The sequence below is a fragment of the Triturus cristatus genome, chromosome 4_2 (genome assembly GCF_964204655.1).
Source record: "Triturus cristatus chromosome 4_2, aTriCri1.1, whole genome shotgun sequence".
Classification (NCBI taxonomy): Eukaryota; Metazoa; Chordata; class Amphibia; order Caudata; family Salamandridae; genus Triturus; species Triturus cristatus.
In genome coordinates, this window is record NC_140586.1 from 660,340,686 (window position 1) to 660,366,675 (window position 25,990).

Below are 25,990 nucleotides of genomic sequence, written 5' to 3' on the forward strand. Positions count from 1 at the left end.
AGAGATGACCAACATCTCAAGTACAGCTCCACGCAAAGGTCTGAAAGGAAAGCATTCCCTTGAAAAAAATGATTAAATGACATTTACTTGTAGTCCATGAGTGATATTTAGCTGCTGAAACACTGTCAGAGTGGAATTTGTAGACAGGGTACCATTTTGCAAATACACCACATGAAAGCACAACTTTCAGTTATTCTGAATGAGCAGAGAACTATGGCTCAGGTGGACAAGCGCATATTAGCAAATGATTGTCTGTGCGCAGGTCCTTAAGTGATTGAACATCAGTGTCAGGTCATTTCTCTTCCAGATGAGTGAAGTTTGCAGTCTTTGACTGGTGCCATTTGTAGCATGTGGCATTTGATAATCAAGAGATGAGTGTTGTTCGGGGCTGGTCTCCGGAGAGCTCTAACCTCACCGGGCAAGCACACACCTTCTTTCTAATTCTATGGGCTTTCCTCTATATCCTCGAGGTCAAAGGTCAGTACATAACCAGGATCAGGTGGAAGGCCCAGTTCCTAAGGCTACAATTCATACTTCACTGAAGCTGCTAGAATTTTAAACATATGAACTTTTGTTTTTGAAAAAAAAAGATAAAATTGCTTTCCATTTGTATGCACTTTGTAAAAAAAAAAGAAACCTTTAATTGGTGTGCTGAACGATGGAGGAATTATCATTAACTCTTAACGACATCTTGGAGGAAAACACATTCCTTGTAAATTCTTTCTTTCTTCATCTCTGCAGCAAGTAAGTCCCATGTGTGCCACTACACAGTTTCGGCACAGCATTCGTGCAATAGTTGAACTTGGCAGAGACGAGCAGGCAGAGTTTTATGTGTCTGCTGTGCTCTGATTGTTATGTGAAGCGTGACTGTGTCCAAAAGAAGGCTGGAGCCTGAACTCTCAGATTATGTTTCTGAATGCAATGTCTGCAGCTCAGAGATAACCAGAAAAATATGTTCAAATAATTGGAATCCAGGCACTAAAGGGGGATTTCTTAAAAAATGAAGACACGTGCCATGTGCAGACTTGTCCTTTTCTCTCTGAATGTCATAGCTCTCCACTTGAGTATAGTTTAGGACTCGGAGGAGTTGATGTTGTGTGCATGCCTCAACACCACGCATGTCTCAAGGAAGGCGTGTTTGTGTCAGCTTGGAAGCTGCCATCAATGTTGGTCTTGTGTTCCTCTTTAGAAGATACCCTTAGAATGGTAGAGAGGCCAATACGTTGCCTTATTGAAGTCTAAACAACTAATTGTGGTATATTAATATACGCTAATCGTTTTTTTATTCCAAAGTGTACAGTGCAGAGTAAGTGAGTGTGGTGAGCGGCAGTGCCTGCTCCATTATGTTAAAAGCCTTACTGTCCATTCTTTTATTAAGAGTTCAACTTGTCCTTACAAAGAGCTCTTTCCCACAAGTTCAGTCATTACATAGTATAGTATTTAAGCAACACAATACTTTATAGGCTAGAAATCGTGTCATTGCAAATGTTCATTTTGGGAAAGTCATATAGATGGTGAAAAAGACCCACATATGAAAAAAGAGGGATTTTCCTGATTGCATATTATTCAAAAAAATTGAAACATGCACACTGTCCTGTAGGTGCTCCAGACTGTTCCAAACCTGGTTGTCTTTTTAAACTCAGAAATCAGAAACATGAAACTGGTCTAATGAAACTGCTGTTCATCTTTATTGAATGCATTCCAACCATTGGTGCTACTATTGTTTTCACATCTTCTAAAGTGTTTTGGGTGTTCTCGCCCTAGATAGCCTTACCTTGCATACACCGGGTATCTCGGTGGGGACTGTGTTTCCCCTGATAGTGCTTAGCTGGGCGTTCATCTTATGCCCATCCTTCCTTAAAGACTGACTTCCATTTGCTCATCAGGTTTCTGAGCATCAGCATGGAACTCTTTCTGTTCTCCTGACCTGCCATAGTTTTCCAGAATTTAAAATGTGCATTTATATTCACTTAGACATAAGAGCATGTCATATTCGCCCTCTAAGCATTTTGTACCCTGGAGTTTGCTGCCACACTGCCTTTGTTAGTGTGGTGTGCTGCCCTCTGAATATTGATCTCTATGCTGCTTGGGATTGACTGCATCTTCAGTCATTGATTGGTCCTCTTCTCTTCCATGCTAGGTCTTTTTTTGTCAAAGAGAAGATGCCAATGGGTTGTTGCAGTTGTTATTGACCCAGGTCATCCTGCCCCGCTTTCTCAACATGTAAAGATAATTGATGTATCTTAGAATGTGTCCAAAAACCTCAGGCAGGGACAAAACCATTTACAGCAATACAATGATCAGCTCTGTCCTTTGTTGTCCTGCACAGAGAAACAGCCAATGTCTCCAATTTACCTTTCAAATTAGAGCAACATGCTTACAAGAAAATTGTTTGTAGTCATATTGATTTTTCCTTTGAAAACAAAGTCGATTGATACCAACTGAGCAGAAGTGCTTTTGTAACATAAATGCCTTGAAGTCAGATACACAGTGGGATTGCTAAGTATGTGCACTAAATCCACTGCCCGCGCCTTGGAGGTAAAGAGCGTATCAAGGTCTCTTTAGTGAAGTGACTGATCATGCACTTATAGTCCTGGTCTTTTTTGATAATGTCATGGTCTCCTTCTAGAATCACTTGGAAGGAGAGCAGGAGTTAATATTGAGTTCACTGCTTTTGTTTGTTCCTAATGTTCATTGTATGATGCTGAGAAACTAAGAGACTTCCCTCTTGATATGCTTCTGTGTTAAGCTGGCGCTACATGCCTGATGAAGGTTAACCGAAACCTGTGCGGCTAATGGCCTGAAACACAATAATGTCCTCTCACATTCTCTCTCTTGCCAACCTTTCCTTTACTTTACCCAAAGCAAGTGAAATCTGATGGGCATCTAAAGTCACATGAGACGCCTCTACTCACCCCTCTTCTACAAGATATGCTCCCCAGTCTAGGGTTTCCTGTTAATTTAACATTTTTTGCATCCCCAGCGTAGAACCCTGTGAGGGCACTCTGGCACTGGAACAGAGCCATGGGGCAGGAACTCTGCCATTCTGAGTGGGCAGTGCATAAGTGTACATCTGGCATTAAATGTGGGCACTTGGGTATTTTAATTAACTACACTAGTGTGTTTCCTATCTATACCAACTGCTTTGGTAGTAACATAGTCCACTCCTTAAATATTTATTTTTAATCCTTGCTGTGGGCTCATACTCTCTTTTCAGTCAGCCCCCTTTTTAGCCACACAAGCATCACTATTGAAAATATTTGCTCTTTCTTTCAGATGCTCTTCAAAGATGAGTGGCCTTTCTTACAATTTTGCATTCCTGATCTACTATATAGCATTAACCAAGAGTCTTGCGTGGCTTACGGGAACACATTTCTACCAAATCTAGTGGAATACAAATGCCACAAGGCTTGGCCAGTTGGTATTAATATAAAGTGTGCTGTAATGATACCTACTATTAGAAAAAACAGACAGCATAGAAGTAATGCATTTATTTGTCCTATAGCAAATTAGAAAAAGAGAGATGCCCTGAGCTCCTCACTAGCCTGGAGTGCTTGGGTGACTGTTAAGTCTGATCTTGAGGAGCCTGAAACCACAAAATAGAGCCGGGGCTGGATGACTCCGTCCCTAGTTGTGCTCTCCAAATCCCAGAACTCTGGATCTGGGTAAATGTTTGCTTTCTTGACCTCAGTCCTCAATCCAGGTTCTGAATTATGTCTACTGTGCAGATTTGTGGTCTTTAAACCAGCTTCCATTGGGCCAGTCAATCAAAAGTTCCCAAATTTTCCACATCGGAGGACATTTTCCCTGCCCCTGAAGTTTCACGACTTTGAACAATTCACAATGATGTCTATTTTCAAGGCTTTTCTGCCCTCCTGTTGGTGTTCTTCTCCTATGAACTGGTAAATCATCTTTCAGAAGGGGGTAGTGTGCCACACCTATAGTGTGAATATCACTTGGCAAGTTACAAATGGCTTTTGCTGGGTCAAATTTCTGGATTGTGTCCAGTTTGCCGTTACTAACAAGAAAACATCAAATCAATTCCAGTTGCATTTTGGAACTTGTCACTTGTGTCAGATTATGGCCTATGGTTTCATTTGTTAATTATTTTAACAAATACAACTTTTCTTGTTTTTTCTGCGGGGCAAACATAGTCCAGCGCCCAAAAAGTCACATGCCCCAACTGATCCAAAGGAAACCATTCCTAACTTGTCAAGTACAATTTCCACCAGAGACCGAAACAAAATTGAGGGCAAAACGAATGACAGCATCATTTAAATCTTTTTCAATTTCAAACAAACTCCTATGTATGTAGATGCTTAAAGGGCTGATTAGAGTGTGATATTTTTTCTACATGTTTCTACACTCCCACCAGGTCTGTATCCATCTACTCAGTACTTTCTGTCTTCACCAATCAACTGTAAGTGTGTGCCCTTCAATCATACACTCGGTTTACATAATGTAACAGTGTTGTGCCAAACGAACTTTTGATTGATGGGTATGTGGAAAATCTAATAAAGGATATATTTTACACAGCTGATGGAAATAAGAATTATTCTTTTTGATTAATGGTTTTATATTTTACCAGAAACGTCGCCAACTACCAGTCTTAAATCTATTATGAAAAAGAAAGGCCACGGTTGCCACGCGAGAGGTAATGGAGCTAAGAAGAACCTTCAGTTTGTTGGGGTAAATGGTGGGTAAGCATCGCTTATGGAGCACAAGAATTCCATTTTGTATTGTTCATCACACAACTATCGCAATATGTGGTTAGCATCTGCATCACTTCTGACACAATTGTAATGTTTCCCATTTCGATTGAAATGCTTGTCTTTGAATCTCAGCTATAGTTCAGAAATATTAGCTGACGTTCCTCCCACCCATGCTTATTTAAAACTCAGCATTATATATATATATTTTTTAAAAAGCAGACACACCCAAATTTGAAGCTTTTAAAATCAGGGGTCCCATTGTCAAGATTATCAGGATTGCAGCTACCCACCCATATAGTTATTAGGACATTTCAACAGAAATGTGCAGACAATATACCCTTTACAGGACAACAATATACAATCTTGATTTACAGAAAAATATTTTTATGTTTCATATTAATGGTTTTTAAAGCAGCTGCTTTGCTGTGAGCTGCTATTGCAGCACCAGAGGGGAAGGGAGAGGAAGGAAGCAAAATATAGGCAGGAGCAAGTGAGTGTTAGTCAGCAGGTCTTACAAGTGCCTGTAGCTAGAGGGGCTCATGCATTTTTAAAGCTCTTCTGAACTTTATGTAGTTTGGTGGTTGTAAGAAAAAATGCAGGGAGCTCCCTTTATACCAATTAAACATTATGCTTCAGAGGAACATCAAGTTTAAGGATGCCAACTATTGATAATTGGTTAGGATGATTAATATGCACGCAATGAAGTATGTTGAAATATATTTATTCTTGTAAAGTTGATCAGTAGTAGGTTTATTATGTTGGTACAGAAACCCACCATGAGCAATGTTGTTATTTGCTCAGCCCACTCTAAGCTGAGGTTCCCAATAGCCTCTGTTGGCATGCATTACATTGCACATATATTGCAATGGCATCACATGCAGCTATAGAAGTACAAGCAGGAGGGGAGTGACCAATGAGAGTCGTCATCACAACAGGAGTGGTGAAGGGTCCAGAGGGTAAAGGAATAAAACTTCAATCTTTTCGGGGTTGTGGCACCAACAATAACTGACATAACATCATCAAAGATCAGATTTTCAGTAATTTGGCGGAGCCCTCAATCCACCTCCAGCAGTTTAATGTTAATATCATTTGCATTCATTTGGTAACAAAGCCACTGTCTGTAAAGAATGGGAGTCAGCAAGGCAAGGTGTGTCTCTGAGGATATTCTGAAAATTACAAGATTTGTGTCCCTAGGTGTTGGTGGCAGATTAGAGGAAAGTGTTGAGCTTCACCAAGTGGTGTGTTAAAAATATTATCAATGATGTGAATCAACTCACTGCAACTCCCTCTATACCCATCATCCCTCGGGTGGTAGAGGAGAATGTTCTGGTCAACACTTTCAAATGTCTGTGATGGATCAAGTAAGATCAATGTGCAGAGCAGGTCCTGGAATCTGGGGCATAGCAATTCCTTTCAGACACTGAAGATAACAATTGTATTGCCATAGCAGGGGCAGAATCCTGCCTTATATCCATGAAAGCAGTCCGATTACAGAAGGAGAGATCACTGGGAGGAGAATATGATTTTTCTCCATTTGGCAAAGCCGGAGAGTTCTGAACTAGGTCAATAGTGATCTGGGTCTTCGGAGTTTCCTCCAGGTTTCTGCAAATTAAGGGTGATGAGATAGTGTTTCAGCTTTTTGGAAACCACCACATCTCAAATTGAGGCATTCATTCATTTTTATATCAAAGGTACAAAGAAAGGTCACCCCAATCTGGCCTTACACACGTCACTGTAGACAGTTGTTCATACAATTCAGAATTTTTGTTTACTTCTGACTCTGAGATGGTTGCCACTTTTGAAGGATAGCAATCTTGATCATTCCCATTTTTGAGAAACAAGGGTAAATGTAGAGGAAGTTACCTTGGGTACAAAATCTAATGACCAGAGGATATGACTGTAGTCCTTCGGCAGCTTTGGAATTGATGTGATAAACTTTGCCTTGCCTTTGAAGTAAGGCATTAGATCATGAACTTTTCCTGAGAAGAAGTCACAGATGCTTTTTTTACCGAATGATGTTGATGGTTTGGAGGAGTTCTGCATAGTACATGTTTACCTTCAAAATTTTAGGTTGTTGGTAGCTTTTCTTTACTCTGAGCATTTCTGTAGCCCATGTACTGAATGCAATGTATAATACAGTCTAGACGGATGTTGTTTTCCTCTGGCCTGTTTCAAAGTTTCATCCTATTCTTTTTAGATCTCATGAGGTTATCAGTGAACCAAGGCTTATAGTATGCCTTGATTGATGAATTCTGTTTTGAGATGTATTATTCGGTCTACTTAAAACCGTCAGATGTGGGGGTAGTCTATGGACAAGTTACTGGCTGGGAGCGCATATATGGCATTTGATGATCGGCACCTGAGCTTATTGTAATCGCGGAATTTGTTTGCAGGCACATGGTATTTGTGGTTGGAGCAAACCTTACACTCAAGATAGATGTGGATGAGGGTATAGGAGAGAAGTAGGTCAAGAGTGAGTGTCAGCCTCATATCAATAATTTGTTGTCAGTAGCTCAGACTGTCCATAATTGTGATCAGCCATTGGGCTAAAGAGTTTGAGGGGTAATTGACCCAGATGTTAAGGTCACCAAGCATTTAGTAGGTCTTTATATTGTAAGGGGTTGCTGAGCGAAATCAAAGAGCAGCATTTAAAGACCTTCCAATGGGCAAACTTTCTTTTCCAGAAGGGGAAATTCAACCAGTACGTTGACATTTTTATTCAACCAAATTTAGCTGTAGCAGCAGGGATGTGAGCGTTCCTGGGTGAGTTCATTTGCAACAGTTGGTAAACACCCATAAACCTGCGAGGTTAATTTCTCATCCAGTAAATGCACACACATTTACTCCACTGAATGGTTGGAGTAAGTTAATTTACATGTTTTGAATGGAGAGGAAACACCAACATGAATTTGGGTGTATCAGTGTAGGATGCCTGCAGGGAGAAAATTACTTCCCCCATGGAAGCACATAACAAAGGGTAAACATGCAAAAACTGATCTACGCTACGTTTTTTACATATGCATTAAGTGTACACCTAGTATAAATGTTGCTGGCTTAAACTTTATACAAGTGAGTAGTGCTGAAAAAATACAGAGCAGTTTGAATTCTCTGCTAAATCAATACAAGTTGGAAATTTGTTATCAACCTAGTGGCATTTTTGGCAAATAAATTTCCAACGATTTCAAGTTTCTTTTTGTGAATCAAATGGAGTCAATTCGTACATTTCAAAGGGAATCACCATCATTTGGATACAAACCAGTTTTAAAGCAGGCCATTTCAGTAAAATACATTTCTTTTATAACTAAAGGGGTTTAAGAAGTGTATCCAAACTGAATTGTTGCAGTTGATTTTAGAATTGTCTAAGATGTGTGCCTTATTGCTTCCAATTAAGTTGGGAAATATTATAAACATTGGCATATAAAAATAAAGGGCCCGATTAACAAAATCCTAACTTGTCTCAGTAAAACCTAAGTTTTGGTCTTAAATTAAACTTAAGACCAAAACTTAAACTTAAAACCAAAACTTAAGTTTAACTGAGACAAAATCTTAACTTTACTACTCCTAAATGCGCTTTGTGAAGTTCGTAAAGTTAGGATTTTGTCTCAGATTACTTTTGTGAATCGGGCCCAAAGAGTGTAAGTAACTCAATATCTTAACATATAAATGAAAAGAGCACAACTTTGCAGCATATTTAGCAAACATTAATAGTGAACTTAAAGTAGGTGATTTATTCCCAGGCTAGTGGGGAACTTATGGTCCTTTTGGGGAGGGAAAATGAAACATGAGGGGAAATTAAATCAGTTTGCAACCAGAGAATCGTTTGGGAATTCAGTCTTGCCTCGCCTTTAAAAGCTCTGCTATGGTCTACTAATAGAATGTTATGTGCTTTAGAACTTTCAGATATTAACAATACATTACTAAGCTGGGTATACAACAGACGTCCCTGCCATTTCACCCTGAAGAAGGTAGGGAGGTTGTTTTAATCTTCTGCTCTTATGATGTCCAAATTTGTCTTACCCATAACATCATTTTTTTGTAACACAGGGTACCATATTTGAGACCAGATTTACTATGGGAATGCACGGGCACACATACAATACAAAGGAATGGAAAGTTGTGCAAATAGCCATGACTGATTAACGTTAGTTCTAAATACCACTCTACCACCTGTACAATCTTAGGCTTCACATTACTGGCTTGCATTTGCACCGTAGCTCAAAGTAAAGCATTATGCGCTACAGCCAGATTTAACATCAGTGTCGCTGATGACATAATAAGGAGGAGACATTGTAAATATGGTCACCCAACTGCCTCTTCTAGAATGTCCCACAGAGGAAAACAGAGAATACAGTACACATCAGCGTTTCAAAGCAATCTTAAAGCCACAACACATCTCCTTTTCTTAAAATATGAAAAACAAGAAAAAATGAAACATAGGCAACAAAAGCAAACAATAAAGTAATATTAACAAGGTAAACAGAAGAAATGAAGAAGGTGATCAAGAGGCATTCACTTTGTGCGTTCGTCTCCCTAATCACCAGGAATGCAAGTGCCAGAGTTTAGCCAAATGCAGAGTGCCTCACAATGTGTAAAACCCTAACCATGTAGGAACTCTTCTCAAACGTCTTGTGCAAGGAGGACTCCTGCGAACATCAGAGCAAGTACACAAGCAATCTCAAGTCATCTCCAGCTCAGTCTCACATCCAACAAATGGGCACTAGGAAGTCTTTCCACATTAACTTCTCTCATCTCACTGTCCGACATCGTCATCCACTCACAGCATCTCAGTTTCTACAAAACAATCAGCACCCTCTAATACAGTGCCACATGCCTTAAATCCCACTTTTGCCCATTCATCAACTTAACCCAGTCCTGACTCCTAAACATGTAGAATCAGCCATTAACTCTTGCTGGCTTGACCTTCACCCAATCAACTTTTCTGGTGTTTTTTTGTGATCATCATAAGACTCAACTTCCTTGACAATATGTAAACTAACTAGCTCCATCAACCCATGAAGTAAAAGTTCAGAACTTTTGGGCTGCCCCCTTATGCAAGAGAAAGAGGACCTCTGTGTCTGTTTATTAACGGCGGCACAATAAGCCCAGATCAAATCTGCAACCACACCCTCTACATCAAGCCAAATTCTGACAGCCATTTCCACTGCACCTTTAACCATTCTGTTTGATTTCTCCACTTGATCATAAGCTCAGGTATTATAAAGAGATGTCCTCATGTGCTCAAACCCACGCTCCTCCAAAAACTCTTATTTCCATTGAGGTAAGCAGAGTACCATTATCTGTAATAATTTACAATGGAATCTCTAATGTACCCAAAAATTATTTAAGAGACTTGATGGTTCTAGCTGTGGTAATCGAGTGTAAGAAAACAATGTCTAACCATTTGGAGATGACGTTCACCAGAATAGTAACATTTGGCCCACATATAAGATACACATGACCCCTGGCTTGTCTCTTAGTTCCCTAATAACATTATCATTACAGAGGTGTGGGGGTCAGGAATGATTCTCAATTCATGTTTAACGACTCTCACTTTTAATAAATATCTTTCAGTGTTGTGATGTAATCTGATGTGCTAAGGGAAAAAGCTTCTGAATAAAAAAAAATACTTTATAATAAAAAAAAACACTTTATGATACTCTAACATGATCTTTATTTTATAATTTGCATGCCAAATACTTTTAATGCTCATGTCAGTTTTCCCTGTTTATTTGTTTGGTCTCCCACCTCTATTGTTTGCTACTCTCCTTTGCAGATAACATTTTTAACAATGTAACAGCCTCTTAGAGGAGCCATGTTACCTCATAGACGCTACCAGTAAAGTGTGAGAGGGACAGCATGCACCCCTATCAGCTGTTACAGAATTCACGCGTAGGAAGCTCGTAAGACACTGATTGCCAGCCTCCTCAACAGTTCCTACAGTGGGGCAGTAAGCACCTCTTTAATATGAAGATAGTAATGAAACATTTGTAGGGCTGCTTTTAATTCACAGATGATCCCTCCTCCTTGCCTCTTAGAGTTGATATGCAGGGAGCAGTAAGCAAAGCAACACGTGTTTTGTTTTTAGTGTAGTCCTTCTCTAACCATAATCCAGCCCTGTCCAAAACATAGTCCTATTTCTATTTCTATGGTCGTGTCCTGGTATTTCATTCTGAAAATCTGGTCACCCTACTTTTAACGCTACTTAAACCGTTGCCTGAGGAGACAGGAAGCTTTTCTCCGGCTGCCCTATTCCTCACCTCATACAGTGCAGCTTCACAAGGCAGCAATCACCCTTTCTGGTTTCTCTATTACCTCACATAGTGTACCTGCAGGGGCTTATGCTAAGGTGCCTTGCTTGCCACATCTAACTGGCTCCATCCTAGCCCCCAGCTCGGCGCAGCTGCCGAGGGTCTTACACTGGTGATTAGGGAATCGTTGGGCTCTCTGAGCGCATGTTGCAAGCCCACCGGCAGCCGGCAGAGAACTGCAATACAGACACTTGTTAAAATTGAGACAGTCTGGGACTCCTACCCTCACCTCACGTGATGGGTGACAGTACCTCTAATTGCTGTGTCTGGAGAGAGTATGCAGCATGATGGTGGGTACTTGTGCAAAGGCCATTGCAGCTTCTCTGTCCATGAAGGAGTCCAAGAGGCTGGGCCTTCGAAACTGTGTGACGCCAGTGCAGCATGTCAGATATGGATTGTGTCTGTGCAAGGATGGGCTGTAACAGCCCATGAGTTACACATGCGCAATGCAGCCTAGGGGAGTCCTCTTCTGGAGCAAGGTGATATTGCAACTTTTACATGTAAACAAAAGCATCTTCCAGGAAGTGTAGAAGCCGGAACCATCGTCCTGTACGCTCCACGCTCTTGAAGAATTAATCCCTCATCAATACCGGGTTTATATACTATTGTGAATCAAAGGCTACACAGAAGTTTTTATTGCTTTGACATCTCGAGACTTGCGATATCCCGCTCCTCGAGACACTGTTGGTTTACATATCAGAAATCCAGATACACTAATAAGTATCTTTACCCTTCCTGACTCAGCAACGCTAAAATCAACTCCCTCACCAAAATTAGGGAGATCAATAGTTGATCACTAAGTTTTGCTATGCACAAAACTTTCCTCTGTTGACATCCTATTACAAGACTCTGACTTATAAATAAAAAGATAATACAGACACTACGTTTTCCTGATATCCTTCAGTGGCCAATTTTTTCCTGACGAAGGCACTTCGGTGTGCCGAAACGTGCGTAGAGAACACCCCAGTCAACCAATTTTGTGCCACATTGTGTGATTTTTTAATGACCGTTCTGTTTCCTCAGAATATCAATTTCCAACAATGTATCATTTTCACTATTCTCACATGTTTCTGTACAACTGAAAGTGTGATTAGATGTGTATGATGAATATGTCATTTTCTGTAGGAATGTGAAATTGTTTTATTATTATTCGATGTACAATAAAAATTAATTTTGTATTTTTGATATAACCACTTTAGTCGTTAGTCCTACTTTGACAGTAAATAGAATCATCATATTGCTCATGTTGTTTGGTTGCCTTAATACTTTACAACATATGTGCTCATTTCATGTACAAGATGTAATATATAATCATTAAGATGCATAGTGAGAGGTGAGGGTTCGCGGGATCGCCGCCCTTGTGCCCTCTTTAGAGAGCCGCTAACGACCTGTTGTATTGGCATTTACAGTAATGACTGTGTTCTTACGGATGTCAAATGGAGTTAAAATCCTGCATCTGCTGTGGCCTTTTAAAGGTATCATAAGACTTTTGTTGTTCACCTTCCCATGAGATTGTAGCACCCTTTCTTAGCAGCACATGCAAATCTTCAGTATTCCTTACACAGTCTTCCATAAAATTTGCATAGTACTTGATCAAGCGTGCGAAGGACCTGAGCTGATCCTTGTCAATAGGAGTAACAGCATTGACTATGAAATTGCTACATCTGCCTTTGGCCTCACCTTGCCCACAGAAATGAAAAATCTTAAATGTTCCACCTACTCTTCTAGAAATCTGCAATTGTCTCTGCATAATGCCATTCAATGATATTGTGTTTATCTATTGTGTTGCCAAAAACGAAGATATCATCAAGAAAGATATCCTGCTATTGCTCCTCCAGCACCTCTGTCATCATGTGCTGAAAGACACTGGCATAAGAGGCCTACCTGAATGACAGATGACTGAATTGAAACACCCCCTCTGAGAAGATAAATTACTTGAGTTCTTTGGGTTCAGGATGAAGTTTGATGGTAAACACTCCTCAAATCTAACTTGTCATCCCTATTATGTTATGCTGATTTGTATAGCGCACTAATCACCCAAGACGGTATCCTTGAGCAATGACACAATTTTATTGATGTCAGCAAGGGAAAATCAATCCATTACAATATTTTAATTTAAACCACATTGGTTTTTGCGGAACCTCAAGCTACCATCTGCCTTCTTTGTGATTACAGTCTGAGACAACCACTGTGAAGTCTTGACCTGTTCAATCACCCATCAGGCACCATTTGTGTTAGCATTGTTTTCACCTCCTTTCTTACCATCTAAGACACCTATGTGACATTATGTTTAACTGGAGTTGTCCTTTTCTTAAGTACAATTTTATGTATGTAACCTTCAACTGGTCCTCACTTACATTCAAACACTTTGTAGCGCGTCAGACAAAATGTCCTCCACACTGTTGTCACTAACAACTATGACTTGGTCAGGTGCTCTTAGATTATATTGGTGCACCCAACCTAATTCAGGTAGGCCAAACTTAGCCGTTTATGCTTTCCCTTTCATCACTAGCTTCAGGAGCTTGATGTCTGTCTACAGAAAACGTATCACGTCAATGCTGCTGCCATGGCACCCTTCAGAGTTAATGTGCTTGGGTTTTAATTTAACATGAGGCCAAGTAACTACAAATATATGTCTAGAAGCTATAATGTACAGTGAACCAGAATTCACCATAAGGGCCACTTCATGTGCTCCTAGCATGAACAGAACCTTAGGTCTATTCCTCATCCCATGGTCATCCTCTGTGCTTTCAACATTGAAAACATTTTGTGAGTGTTCCTCTTCATCTCCTTCGACCACAGCAACTTTTACTTTGTGGCCCTTATGACAGACGTGCGCACAGTGTTATTGTCTCCTGCATTTCCTGCACTTCTAGCCAATGGTGAAACAATTCCTTGATTCAGATCCATGGTAAAAGCTGCCACAACAGTGACAACTATTTTTCTGCCCTGTTTGTGGGGTTACCTTCAAGTGTGCTCTTCCTCTCCCTTCCATATGTAAGCTTCTGCTCTAAGGAAATGTAGAACCTTCTTCCAAGATTGCCCTTCCTGGATTTTGTGGCCTTCCATACATTGCTTTTTCCTCATAGATGTTTCAATTCCAGCAATTGCTGTGGGTTCTTTTAAAGTAGGATTTCTTGCTGCCCAAAGATATTCTTGTACTTTCTTGCTGGCACTTTAGACACTCAGCTGATCCTTAATCGGCTTGTGAGCCACTGGGCCAAACCGGCATTTTATTACATGTTCTCTTAGTCTTGCCACAAACTCATCAATATTTTGTCCTGTTTCTGTGCTAAAATGTGGAAGGTGTGCCTGCTCATTCAACATTTGACCGATTTTGAGAAACTCATTCAGCAGCTAGCATTATAGGTAGGTACTTGAAGATGTGTTGATTGTCTCTCCCATTAGTGCTAAGTAATAATGCCTGCTTCTTGCCAGATTCAGCTAGAAAGCTTGGTGGTACCTGTGCAGTATCCCGGTTGTTGTAATGGAATTTAAAGTATTGATTGTAAGAATATGTTTAGAAACTTTTACAGGTTTGTAAAATGGTGCTGCGGAACTTTTCATCTGACCTGTACTTACATTTTATCCTTCATATTCCAAATATACTGTACAGTGATAGGAATTCTGTAGATCTTCCAATACTCAGTCTGTAGATAGAAGTGTTGTTTTAAACACTTTTCAAGCTATTCCAAATTTTCAGAGAAAATTATAGTACCCTCTTCTGTTCTCAACCAATGACATGTGAGCTATTTTATCAGCCAATGCTAATGAAGCTTACAGTCATGCTTTAATCTGGGGAAGTGGCACAGTGATACAGATGGGAATTCCTGAAGGAAAAATTAAAGCATCAAGGAATATGGTCCAATGAATCATTCGACCATGTCTGAGGTGATTGAGTGAAACTGCGCACACTGTGGGTTTGTAGCAGTGATGGTAGTCGGCTACACTCGGGCTGCACTCTGGTCTTTTGAGTTCTGGGGCACATAAGGTGAGCTCATGCTGCCACAGCCGGAGCTGGTTGATAGGCTTGGCTCGTGCTATGGGTTAGAGACGTGTCAAAAACAGTTGTTGCAGCGGAAGTAATACATTCGAATACAGCCTTAACACGCCTACTGGGCGCATAGGGGTAGGAATTTTACTCAGATCCGATACTTCACCTCAGAGGCGATGGTCCTCTTATTGCAGGGATTCTGCTCCTAGAACAGAACTATGCCTAGAACCATGGGTCATCAGTATGTAGGGACTGAGTCACCATACCACCTCAGTACCTATGGGTCCAAGTCAGAATAGCTATAGTGCCTCACTTTCCCTCCTAACCTTACCAGAGAAACAAGTGAATTGGCTTCCCATAACACACCCTCTCAACCCTCTCAGGGATCGCGGTAACAGGAAGCACCCGTTCGCTCTCTCACTCGTACTCATCCACAATAAGATAACCAGCGACCATGAAGGCAGTTAAGAATATTTATTTAAATTATCATGCTCTGAAATGCAGTATACGTGCCACAGTTAGAAAACATATGCATACGAAAATACTGTTAGCATGGTTAATAATCATATATCATGAAAAGTCCTGTCATTTTATAAGACAGACTAACCTAAACCCCCCTCCCTTGTTAATGAAGCTAAATGATTATATATCAAAGATCTCTGGGATTACTGGCAGACCCCGTACTTCAGCATGCACATATGGACGCTCTACATCTCAGCAGACTCAGTGCGCTTGTCAAACAAATTCTCCTTCCCTGTGTCTGTTTGTTACTCATGTGCTCATCTATATGATAGGACATGTGTGCACATAAACAACAGCTGCATTTTTGTGTTATGTCTAGGTGTTTGTGCACAGCCAGAAAGAATAACGAGGGACATTGTTGCTTGACCTTGTCTATGGTGTTCAGACTAAATCCCAGGAAAAGAACCAAACGCGAAAACATATGCAGGTTCCGTGTGAAAGTACAAGGTGACACAAAAGCAAAACATGTTTATATAGTAACATGTGCAAAGTAAAATGTGGCCTGCAACTTGCACTAACACAGGGAGACCTACAATGGGACATGCAGGAGACACACAACACTCTGATTGATCTTTCTTCATTGTAGTGAGTGGCGAGAAATTAGGATGTCCCACTGTCAGCCATCCAATGAGGACCATTAATTGGTAGCCTACTCACAAATTGGAGATCAGATTCACCTACATTACTCGTAGAACCATGCTATAGAAATAGAGTATCACAATTGGAAGAACCAACCTCCTAAATCCTAAAGTAGTTTAGTCTGACAAGAATCTAACAAGAGCTCTGCTGTGGCTAAACAGAATAAAAGCAAATAATCTATGACTCTCTCTATCAGGCATTTCAAAGTCAATCAGATAATTGTAGGCACAGTTTCTGCCACAGAACATCAAGACATAATAAAGGATTCAGACGAATTTAGAGAATTTGGTTAATGAATTAAAGAGTCAAAATCAATGCATATAAGTGACATTTTAAGAAGCTCAGTCATTAGTCTCACAGCTTGAAATATAAAATTACACATCTAGCTAAAGTAAATCTACTGCTAAATACAGGCATCTATAAGTGGATGGTTCCAATCGTTAAACCACCAACAAAGGCAGGAGGATAGTTTCACAAGGGCTCTCTTAGCATGGGCGAGGGGATCAAGTTAAAGTCCACTAGGGAAAAGTCATGGGCGTGGGCAGAGGGAGTGGAGCATAAGTCAGGAAAGTTCAAGTCTGATCTCTCACCAAACTGCTCCAAATTGTCTAACTGACAAGTTCATCAGCAAGGGCAGAAAGGCACAGAGCATAATAGAGAAATTTCAGCAAGCAGGCAGTAGGCAAGGAAAGTAAAAAGGGGATAGGCAGGCCAACAAGAGCTTGTGCTCCCTCTTCCTAGGAAAGTCACTTTTTATAGTTCCATTTTGTCCACAGTGACATCAATAGCCATTGCACTATGGTCTGATCATCATGTGATCATTCTTCCATTCTCCAGGTACAAATTGATACTCCAGCATACTTCCCCATGCTCATCATGAGAAACGACTGTCCATTCCATCCTCACAGGTTAGTTGACAAAGAGCTTATTTACTTTATAGTCCAAAGGTCAATTTCCCACCATTCATACACAAAGAGATGTTGTAAGAAGAGGTCTTGTCGCTTAAAGAATGGCACATGGCCAAGAACAAATAAAGTAACATTTGAGGAAACATATCAAAGTCCTTTGCACAGGACTATGAAATAATGCATCCTAAGGAGAAAATCAATTCAAATGCTTTTTAAAGTTAACATATCTTATTTAGTAAAATAACTCCTAATTAAGTTCAAGCATAACTAAATAAATCACACATATCCAATATAAACATTTTGTAATGTTGTCAGTGATTGTTACACAAAATGTTCAACACTCACTATGGCCTACTACCACAATTTCAAAAAGTAGCAACATGTAAACTTTTTCTAAAAACCATTAAAATAAAATAGTTTCTATGAATAAATGATCTTTAAAATGTAAGTTTCGATCGTCTAACATATTGCATGTATGAATTGCACCACTGTTCAGTTTGTTATGGCGCTCTACAATGAAGTCAAAATAAAATCCTAAATTTCATCATTAATTTTCATGACATCTTTGTTAAGAATATAAAGTAATCAGTTACTAAACATTTCAAATTCACTATTTAATTTAATCCTTCTATTTCTTCATAGTCAAACCCTTTTACAATACTCGTTTTTCTAGACGTGTGCAAAGTGCACTTTTGTGTTTTCATTGTTGAGATTGGTTTATGTGTCGTGTAAAGCATGAACAGCTTTTACGCATGAACGGCTTTTACGCTGCATAACAGTCACGGCCTGGTGTGAGGCAAGTACAGGCTTTAAAACATATTAATAGTCTGTGCACCGCAGGGAATAAGAATGTCAAGCTAGTGACTCGCTATATAGCTCGGTCGTTCATTATGGTTACAAGGAAAACCAAGTGAAAGCACTGCCTTTCAGAGAAAGTATGTCTTGTTTATTTTCACCATCAGGCTCCTGTCCTGTGGAGCTGCTGGTTCAGGTCGTCACCAAATCATTGTAATGTTGTTCACACACAGGCCAGTGACTTTTATTTGGTGCTGTGCTATTTTCTATCTTTGGTACAACAGGGGGCTGCAATTTGCCAGGGACTCTTGTTTGGTGCTATGTTATTTTCTATCTTTGGTACAACAGGGGGCTGCAATTTGCCAGGGACTCTTGTTTGATGCTATGTTATTTTCTATCTTTGGTACAACAGGGAGCTGCAATTTTTCACAAAGTGCTGCTGTGAATACGTTTCTAAAGTGCAAGTTCTCCATGTACCTTAGTACTCTGCTACATTCTATGGTCCAGTCTTATAGTTACTCCCCATATATGCCTAGCTTGAGGAGTCAAATGATTGTGAGGGGGAGACATGACTGGTTTATCCGGCCACAACTAGTCACAATGGCTGATAATTGTCCAAACACTAACAAAAATGTAGGGGTCAGAGTTATGGTCGGGCACAAATAAATGTGTTTGTCTTTTTATAATTTACATAATTTCATAATTGTACAGGAGGGTTATTGACACTATAAATTAAAATATTGTTTCTTCGTAATGTAACACAGCTTTCCTTCCTATCTCTGAGCCCGTTTCAGTCTTTCTTTCATTTCCAATTAACGTGTTAAATAGAGAAATAGATGGGTGATTTATGTTGTATGCTCCTCATGAAAATAAACACAGAATCACTAATGTACTTTGTACAACAGACATGGCAGAATGATCTAAGTGACAATACTCACCAGTATGTTGGATCAAAACTGAAGGGTTGGCTCAGTAAGGTATTACAAGGAAAATCTGTGGATATAGAAAAATTCCAGGTGTGTGAAGACCGCACACGCCTTGAGACATTGAACTGTTGTTCACCCTTTCATAACTCCTGTGCCATTGAGAAATTAATAAGTATAGCATGTTCATCTTCATTCATTTACAATACTTTATGTAAAACCTGGTATATAGTACTGTTTTAATGCTCATGTGTAGGAGAAAAGATATACCATATTTGAATGGTGTTACCCAATACCATATGAAAGGATTTGAATAAATGAATCAAGAGGCACCAGTCATCACACACGTTCAAGATAACTTGGGTTTGCCAGGATTTGGATGGTTGAATCGACTCACCACCCTTTCTATATCTCAATCTCTGTTCGAGAATGAAGGATAGAAATCAGAGGGCTTCCACATTGACCAATTTGTGGAAAAAGGAATGTGATAGTCTGGCCCGTTAGATGTGGGGGCAGACGGGTCAATGTTACCCATGCACGACACTTTTTGAGGGCCCGCCTCTTGTGCCGTTATGATCATTTATAGATTGTATAGCAAAGCAGGCCTTTTTTATAATGACAAGGCGGCTAACCTGGCTAGTACCACTAAACGGCTCCAGATGGTGAATCTGCTGTGTGTTATCTATCCTTTCAGTCAATCACCCATCTGTAAAGATCAGTTCAGGAAGATCTTTCCGGATAGATTTATGACGGAACCCCGCAGGCATTTACCCCGCAGGCGACGTTCCCTTGTGTTACTTTAGCATGCAGGTCATTACAACGACTTGCTTTAGGGGGTGCTGGACCTTGGGGTAGTATAATTTAGTATTACAGTTCGAGTCTATGCAACAGTAGTGAAATTGCTGGACTTAAAAATCCAGCACCAGTCCAACAACATGTCCCCTACAGCAAGTTGTTGTAATGACTTGCATGCTAAAGTAACACATGGTAACTTCGCATGCAGGGTACCACCCTCGCTGTAAAGGCTGGTCACTGGAAAGATTGAGTGGTGAATGAGGTTTCCCTTTCTGGATGGATGCTTGAATGCCGACACTCGTGCTCATCCAGCTAACCATGCTGACTTGCGTGCAGCCATATGTTCCTACATTTTTTGGGGACTTCATTATCAAATCCTTTTGAAATACTTGGTCCTGGTGCCCTCTTGAATACAATTATTTATGCAAGTTGGCTAGGTTTCTCCAGCATAATATTTTCATCACTGTTTCATTTACACCATATCGTTTTTGACATATTTGCGATTTTTTAGTTCATGGTTCACAGGAATTACTGTTTGTCTAACCTTTTGATCTTTGACAAGCATTTTCCCACAAATATTGAAGGACATGCGTTAGACTAGTAATACCCGTAGTTCAAAAAAACAGTCTGGGAAAAGGGTAGGTAAATTTAGAAATCAATGTTTTCAAACAAAATATTGCAACCAATTGTATCAAGTGTGTTTATGTCAAAGGTTTTCTATAAGAACACATAAAAGATCCTTTAGGTCTACTTAAAAAATCCAGCTTTCCAAGATGTGTAGCCCAAATCATTTTGCACTACATGCACTAAACTGTAAAGAGGTACCTTGTATCCAGAAGGGGCAACGCAGCTCGTTCAGGAGAGTGTAATAAGGAGTCTGTGATCTACTTGTTAATATTTGAACTCCACCTACCCCTTCCTCTCTCATCTCCTCTTATTTTGCACTCCTCTGGCTTAAGACTTTTATATATGTCTTGTTCCTTTGATTGTTTTCATCCTTCATTTTCCAAAACATTTATGATTTTTGTTAAAACCTTTGTGGTTTTTTTTGTACCTTGCTTATTCTAGGCTCTTTGATATCCCCTTTACCATTTCTATTATTCTTTTTCCTCTTGCAGCCAGATGATTTCTGATCCAAAAGTGATGGCGCACAGATTAGAAATATGATTGGCAGAAAGCAAATTGACAATGGGTGAATCAACCACTGCTGCATAGTGTCACTGTCAATTTTAGGGACTGATTTCAAATGATGACCTCGAGACCTTCGCTGCTTTCTCTTTCTCTCCTGCACACTCCCCCAGTGCATCTAACCCATGACACTATTCACGTGAGACACCAAGAATTAATGTCATGTCTTTCCAGTTAGTATTCACTTTTAAGCTCCAGTTGCTGAACTATTGGACACTATGTATCCCTACTTGTAATGGCCGCTGGGCCATATATAGCATGCCACTAGCCCTTATAAATGGCCACCTAGGGGGAGGAGCCTAGCGCGCATCCAAGATGGTCGCGTGAGCACAGGGCTCCCCGGACCCTTGCTGCTCCTCGGAATTTATCCTGAGAATATCCTGATGTGGTTTGTGGAATCTGGCAGATGAAGACCGGATGAGCACGTATCTCTTTTCAGAACTCGAATCGGACCTGGGAATCCTGAGTTGTCGTCGTTCGAACTTTTGGGACCCACCCGACGGAGGTGCCCGGGGCGAAGGTGAACCGTGGAGCCGTGTCGTAATTGAACAACAGCGGCTGCAGTGCGGTGCCAGTGGCCGCTCTACCACTTTCGGTTTCACTTTCGTACTTCAGGGGGCTGGCCTGCGAATGCAATTGATGTGGCGGGGTATTCCCCTGGCCTCTGCGTGAGGCCTTGTCTCCACCTGCCACTAGAGTGCCCGTCGCCTTGGGTCCCCCCGCACCGCCATATTGTGGTCTATGGTGAGGCGCTGGTCTGCGGTGCCGGTCCCCCTACGACTCTTGATCGGCGATCCCCTTCGGTGTCCGTGACCACATGGGGGGCAAGGGGGGCCCCGAGGGGCGTAAGACTAAGGCCTCCCTCCGCGGGGGACCGGTCCAGGCCAACAACATGGACCGTTACACTCAGGGCAGAGGGTCCCCTGGAGCGACCGGCCCCCCCCCGATGCCGTCGGTGGTGGCACGACCGTCTCTCCGGAGCTCTCCCTGCAGGACATCATGGGCGCCATTGAGGGCATCAGGGAAACCATCGCCACGCAATATGAGGCCCTGGCCCGTAAAATCGACACGGTGGCGATCGATGTCACCTTAATTCGGGCAGATCTCTCCAAAACAAATGAGAGGGTACAGGCTCTCGATGTGCGGACCTCCACCCTTGGTACGGATGTGTCGGACCTGCAGGCCGCGCTTGGTGACATTAAGGCGGTCAACGACCAGATGGCCCGGCGGCTGGAGGACTTCGAGGGACGGGCCCGACGCAACAACATCCGTGTCATAGGCGTACCGGAGTCCTCCGACAGCCGACCGGTTGACCTCCTGGTTGAGGAACTCATCCTCCAACAGTTGGCCCCTGCTGGCCTAAGTAAGTTCTTTGCCGTGGAGCGGGCACATCAAGTTCCGGGCGGTCGGCCACGGCCGGGGGCCCCCCCGAGGCCTATCGTGGCCAAACTGTTCCACTATAGAGACCGAGATGCGATTCTACAGGCCTCACGGGTCCACGGCCCGGTGCGTCATGAGAACTCATCCATTAACTTTTATCCGGACTTTACCCAACTTGTTCAGAAACAGCGGATGGGATTCCAGGGGGTGAAGCGCCGTCTCCGTGAACTGGGCCTAAAGTACTCTATGCTCTACCCTGCAAAACTCCGGGTGGAACATGAGGATCGGACTGCCTTCTTTGACTCTCCTGTGGCCGTGAGTGACTGGCTGGACTCGTTGCCGGACAGAGGTGACCGTCCCGGGCCCTCTGCGGGCGCCGAAGGTGACGGGTCCCCTTTGGAGTAACTTTTGGTCCTTGATTTTGCCATTTTGCACTGTTCAGCTGGGTTTTACTTCTTTTGTTCATTTTGTCTCACTAGGACCAGTGTGGGGGGCGGGCGGGGACGGATCCCTTTCCTCCTCCGGGGTCTTTTCGTAGAATGGGGTTAGTAGGGCGACAGGCACACTGCAAGTTGGGGGGGTTTTCAGGCCCGCAGGGGTGCAGGGTGGGGGGAGTTGGGATTTTTGGGGGGGGGTTGGGGGGAGGGAGGGGCTGTTTTGCTGTGTGTTTTTTGTTTACAGGGCGAGGTATTGATTTTTGTCCAGATACGGGAACTGTGCTACTGACGGGGGGGCCTTTGGTCTATTGGAGGGGATGGGGGGGGACGGGTTGAGACTGATGTCATGGAACGTCAATGGGTTGGGGGATCGTATCAAACGGGGTATAGTACTGCAGTATTTGCGTCGTCTTACTCCTGATGTGGTGTTTATCCAGGAGACGCATCTGGTGGGCAATGTTTGTCATGCAATGAACAGGGGAGGATACCGCCTCGTGGCCCATTCTGGTTTCACAACTGGTTCCAGGGGGGCGGGCATTCTCCTGCGATCCTCACTTCCGTTGGATATCACTAGGGTAGTCTCGGATGACAGAGGGCGCTATGTGTGTCTGTCTGGGAGATGGGAGGGGCAGCCCCTTTCCCTGGTCTCAGTCTACGTCCCCCCGGGCCTCCAGAACTCCACCTTCGCGGACTTGGGTCGAATGCTGCTTGAACTTCCGGATGGCCTTTTGCTTATGGGCGGGGATTTTAATTCGGTGGTTTCGGGTGACCTGGATCGTCACCCACCCAGGGCCCTCCCCGCTGCCCAGGCATGGCTTGGTGGCCTGCTGGATACCTTCGGCCTGGTAGACAGCTGGAGATTAATGCATCCGACCCAATGTCAGTACACTTTTCACTCTGGGGCACATGGGAGTCTTTCTAGGTTAGACTATTTCCTTATGCCAGCGGCACAGACTAGTCGGATTCGGGAGGTTAGGCACCTGGCGCGGGGTATTTCCGATCATTCCCCGCTGTGGCTGCTCTTTGACGCCGAGACGCGGTCTGCAGGGCGGATTGCTCCCATTAACCCGTGGTACCTGAGAGACCCTATGACTCGCGACAGCCTGGTTAAGGCTATGGACCAATACTTCCTTGAAAACGAGGGGTCGGTGTCGTCCGCAATGTCCCTGTGGGAAGCCTTTAAAACCGTAATCCGCGGACACGCCCTCTCCCAGATAGTGGTGGCTAAGAAACTCAAGAGTGAGGCAGTGGTGAAGCTGGAGACTGACATTTCGGGGCTGGAGTCGGCCTTGGAGGCGGGTGTCACACCGGACGGGCTCCAAGCCCTCAGCCTGAAACAGTTTGAATACAGGTCTCTTGTCACTGACGCCGCCAAAACGTTGTATAGGGAACAGCAGGGTCGATTGTATGATGCCGGGGACAAGGCGGGAAAGTTAATTGCATGGCTGGATAGGAAGGAGAGAGTGAACCGAGTGGTCCCGGAGCTGTGTGTCGCGGATGGAGTGTGTGTGACTGAGCCTGGTGAGATTGTGGAATGTTTCGCTGACCACCTCCGGGCCGTGTACTCCCCGGTGACTGATAGGGATGAAGAAGACTCTCGCCTTCTGCTGAGGGATATTGCTTTGCCCGGCTTGTCTGTCGAAGACCGTGAGCAGCTGGACGCCCCCTTGTCTGTAGATGAAATAGCAACTGCGATTCGGTCCCTTCGTTCGGGCAAGGCGATGGGTCCCAACGGTCTGCCTATTGAATTATACAAGTTGCGCCCGGATAAACTCGCGCCCTTCCTCCGTCGTATGTTTCAGGAGTCCCTTGATGCGGGTTCCCTTCCTGACGACCAACGTCTGGCAACGATAGTCGTGATCCCTAAGGAAGGTAAGCCACGAGATCGCTGTGCCTCCTACAGGCCTATTTCGCTGCTAAATGCAGAGCCTAAAATCCTGGCGAAAGTCCTTGCCAACCGTTTGTTGAGCGTCATCTGTGATTTGATTCATCCTGATCAATGCGGCTTCATCCCTCACCGTAACACCGCTCTTAACTTGCGGCGTCTTCACGGCGCCCTCGCCAGGGCGGAGTACCTCTCCGAACCTGCCGTGCTGGTTTCTTTAGACGCCACGATGGCCTTTGACACCATCGAGTGGCCATTTCTCTGGGCTGTCTTGACCAAATTCGGCTTTGGGGAGGGATTTCTTGGCTGGGTGAAGCTTCTTTACACGGGACCCATGGCTCAGGTGGTAGTTAATGGGCGGGTCTCTCGGCCCTTCGCTCTCGGTAGGGGTACGAGGCAGGGGTGCCCGTTGTCCCCTCTGCTCTTTGCTCTTGCCTTGGAGCCGCTCGCTGCTTGGCTCCGCTGGGAGCCCTCGATCAGAGGGATCCGGTGGGCCCCGGGCTTCGAGGATCGGATCTCGTTGTATGCGGACGATATTCTCCTGTATCTCACCTCGCCGCGGCAGTCGCTTAATGTTCTCTTTGATGTTCTGACTTCCTTTGGGAGAAATTCGGGTCTAACGATCAACTGGTCTAAATCCTGTGTCTATCCTATCTCTGGTGACCCTCCTCTCTTGCCGCCTCGGCTTCCGATCCAATTATCTCTGTCCGGCTTTAAATACCTGGGAATATACGTCTCGATGGACCCGGTGGCTCGCTATGAGCAGAATCTCCTGCTTCCACTTCGGCGTTTGAGGGAGGACACGGCTCGGTGGTGTAGGCTGCCCTTGTCCCCGCTGGGTCGGGCAGCGCTGTTCAAAATGATGTCCCTTCCCAGATTTCTCTATGCACTCCAGAACTCCTTCGATGTTATTCCGGTGTCCTACTTTCGGGAGGTGGAGAGCCTGCAGAGGAGACTGGTGTGGGATGGACGGGCGCGTATCGCTCTGGCAAAGCTTACTCTCCCCTGGTACGACGGGGGCATCGCGCTTCCCGACATTCGCAGGTATTATTGGGCCTCACAGCTGTCGGCCATTAACCATGCCACGTATGCGCCTGGCTTGAATCCGGCGTATGAAATGGATAAATTCCTGCTTCCCGGCGGGAACTATAACAGGGCACTTTACTCCAGCTCGGCGGGACGGACCCTTACGGGCCCTACTAAGATTGCGGTACGGATCTGGAAGGCGGCCAATGTAGCCTTGGGCTGGAGTGAGCGATTAACATGTGCTACTCCTCTGTTTGCCTCCGATCGCCTGGGAAGCCTCTGGACAACGAAGGGGTTTGAACGTTGGGACACGATTGGTATTAGTAGAGTGGGAGACTTATGGATTAAGGGTGCTGTTAAAACATTCGCGGCGCTCCAGAGCGAATACGAACTTACGGAAAGGGAGTTCTTCCGCTACGCCCAGATTCGGCATGCCCTGCTCTCTGTTTTTGAGGAGGGGACCAATATCCCGGCTTCT

General features: G+C 43.3%; 1 protein-coding gene across 3 annotated transcripts in view; it reads left to right on the forward strand.

The window, feature by feature from the left end:
* Positions 1-25,990, forward strand: part of KANK4 (KN motif and ankyrin repeat domains 4) — a 692,064-nt gene that overhangs the window by 507,375 nt on the left and 158,699 nt on the right. For all 3 annotated transcript variants that reach the window (XR_014960662.1, XM_085602436.1, XM_085602437.1), the window contains one exon: positions 4,589-4,700. Coding sequence is in view for 2 of the 3 variants with exons in the window: in XM_085602436.1 (XP_085458562.1) it covers positions 4,589-4,700 (112 nt within the window). In the remaining variant the exon portion in view is untranslated. The remainder of the gene's footprint in view (positions 1-4,588; positions 4,701-25,990) is intronic.